Source organism: Mastigoproctus giganteus, chromosome 1, assembly GCF_048544385.1.
Source record: "Mastigoproctus giganteus isolate SK-2022 chromosome 1, ASM4854438v1, whole genome shotgun sequence".
Classification (NCBI taxonomy): Eukaryota; Metazoa; Arthropoda; class Arachnida; order Uropygi; family Thelyphonidae; genus Mastigoproctus; species Mastigoproctus giganteus.
The window spans coordinates 162,289,864-162,293,020 of record NC_143575.1 but is presented as its reverse complement, the minus strand read 5'-3'; the positions used below and the strand labels follow the sequence as shown (position 1 = coordinate 162,293,020).

Genomic DNA, 3,157 nt, shown 5'->3' with positions numbered 1-3,157 from the left:
GTAGTGTTCAGACCGTGCGGTCTCAACAATGAGCACTCAAGACTTCTGTCTTCAAACACCATACCTCTGGCAGCAAGGAAACCATTACGTGAATTGGCATAAAACTAGATTTTTGAAGGTCTAAACTGTTTAATAAATATGGACCGATTATTTCTTTTGGTCCTGTAGCTGGACGGTAGAGTTAAATTTAGGGAGATACTCATTATCTACTGGGGGGAAAATGTGCCGGGGACGAAATGTGCGAGGCGAAATGCGGGGGACGAAATGTGCCAGGGGCGAAATTTGGGAGGCGAAATGCGGGGGGACACTTTTCCGTAAACCGTATCATCCGGGAGAGCCTTTACTCACCTTTAGCATTGATGAGCCGTGGTCGTCCAACACTTCGCCGGCGGTTCGTGGGTTTTTCCTCCTCGGACCTCTTTCGGTAGGTACTATCCACGCCTGACCGTGAGCATCCCACCAGCGTGCCCTTTCGGATATGCTCTGGTCCAGTCGTCTGGCCATTACAATTTGGCCTTTGTGAAACTCGCTTAAGTCCTCTGCATTTCCCATCTGAAGAACAAGAGTAACACTGATTAACGGAGCTCAGTATCAGGTGTTTTTTATACCGTGTCTCGACCTGCGCCGTAATTCACCTGCAGTTTCTTCGATTGTGGAGAAGACAGTGATGATACCATTGTGCTACCGTGCAGACGTTATCATTCTACTACAATAAAGAATTGTGTTTTTATGTTTGTGTCCAATTACACACCACTGTGACCAGAGCCGTGCAAATGGGGGGGGGTGCATTGTCTGCACCATACCAGCGCCTCTGATTTAGGAGCCCCAATCGGGGGAGCCATCAGAGGCCTTTTAACCCCTTTTGTATCTGGGCCCCTAAAAGTATTCACAGCCTCGCCTGTGAATGTTATAAACTAATCTGACTGAAAATTAGAGTAGTTTATAACAGTGTCTAAAAATTTATGGTACGGTGCAGCCGTAAGCCATTAATCATCTAAGCACTTCTCATACTGTTACTCAAGCAGTGTAATAAAATTTTGCTAAATATATGAAAATATAACAGTTAAAAATTGAAAGTATTCTTCTTAGAAATGAGCGTGCTGTTATCTTTATTACTGGTATATGAGGAGAGCCATTTCAAAATCTTTATTATTCATATTATAATTACATGCAGAATGCAACTTAATCTGAATGAATGATATTTAACAACTTAACTAAAGTATGAAGTAAGAGAACACCTACAGGAAATCAATGGTTTCCTTACAAAAAATATTTATATATAAATTTAGGTAAGCTGTGTATAACCCACTTTAAAATACTTCCATATTCCAATTCAAAATACTCATCCTGCAGTAGCAGGATCCAGCAAAACTAACTTATCTATATAGTACCTCACTATCATCAATTTCTTCTAGGAATTTATGATTCAGAGCATCTTCTGCATCCAAACGTTCGTATGGATCCTTTTGTAGAAAACTGTGAAGAAAATCTGAAGTTAGACGAATAATTTCTGGTGACCAGTACATGGAAGGAAAACCATGTTTCAACAGAGTGGATAGATATTCTGGGTTTCGAATATCATCAAAAAAATATCTTGCATCCTCTTCCCAACTGTTGATATACGGTACGCTATTCTTAAGAGCTTCGTCAGTAAGGGCTTCGAAACATGTTATTCCATAAGACCAGAGATCAACTGCAGTTCCATTAATTAAATCATTCCGTTTATTGTAGGAAGTAAATATTTCTGGAGGACGATAAACTTTTGGAAGGCCTATGTCGAACACACGCACTGGCTTTATGAAACTTCTCAGCGTAGAAAAATCGGATATCAGAGCTTTTGATGCATCTTGACTCAGAAGAATGTTATTTAGTCTCAAATCTAAATGGCAAGTAGAATTCTCATGAAGGTATTGTAAACCTTCTAATGTCTGTGCAAGCCATCGTCTTAACTTCAAGAAGTTCAATATATTCTTTCGATTTTCACTGATGCTCAAATGGTGATGAAGAGTTTTTCCACACAGTGGCATCACAAACACTGTTGTTTGTTCTTTCAATCTAAAAACATCATGAAGGGGTAGAATATAAGTATGCTTCAGACCAGGCCATATTGTGATTTCTGACAAACGACTGTATTTCACAATTTTTACAGCCACATCAGTTTTCCGAACTCTGTCCCACATATGAACCACACAACCATACATTCCGGTACCAACTATCCTGAAAAAACTAAATCCTGCTCTGCTCTCCAGATATTGTACTGAGATTTTAATGTGATCAAGGAGAGCCATTTCAAACATAGCTTTGTGAAGTTGCCACACTACAGAATACAATATGCACTAAACTATAAACAACAGTTGATATTACCGTTTTGCTTTATACCATTATTATGAACAGTACTTCGATAAGTGGTGTTCTGGTTAACTATAACGTCAGATTTCGCTCTGTGAAACAGCTGAAATGCATGCTCAACAAATCGGATGATCATATACAAGAATTTGCAGAGCCAAGATTGTTATGACAATGATATAGTGAAGAATATTTCTCAACAAATCCAAACAATTAACTCTGGCTGTATTTTCAGAGCTTGAATTAATATTAAAACGCAAGCTAAAATTAATATTAAGCAAAAACTCTCCTCGAGTTGTTGCTCAATATTAATTTAAACTTGTTTTTGTGCTTTTGTTAAAGAAATGTGATTTTTATTATTATACATTTTTTTTTTATTAAACAATGATCTATTCATTAAAGGGGTTTAGTCAAACTGGTTTATCTGTTGTATTTTAAGACGCATCAGCAATTTAGGACACTGCACCACGTACATATAAAGACATATTATATGTGTACACTGTACAGTATAATATATCTGTAAATTCTGTAGCCGACTTGCTGTGTTGCTGGACAAAACACGCGAGTTTCAGGGAGGAAAAAACATGCTGTTCTTGCCTGAGACCGATTATTATTATTACATTTATTATCATTATTTTTTAATTATTATTAGCCATATGGTGCAAGAAAGTCTGAGGCTTTTGCTGCACTAGCCAAAAACAAATGTTTGAGTTACCGTGTGTGTGTGTGTTCTGGCCGCTTGAATACCCAGAAGCATCAGCCACCTGGAGAGATGATTCTGGGTAATCATCCACACCACGGGAAGGTGGCG

At 38.4% G+C, this 3,157-nt stretch overlaps 1 protein-coding gene across 1 annotated transcript; it reads right to left on the bottom strand.

Moving 5' to 3' along the window:
• Nucleotides 1-1,376: 1,376 nt before the first annotated feature.
• On the bottom strand, nt 1,377-2,201 carry LOC150091229 (cyclin-dependent-like kinase 5). The gene has a single exon (XM_090389704.1). The coding sequence runs from the start codon at nt 2,199-2,201 to the stop codon at nt 1,377-1,379; it is 825 nt and encodes a 274-aa protein (XP_090245830.1).
• Between the last annotated feature and the right edge of the window lie 956 nt (nt 2,202-3,157).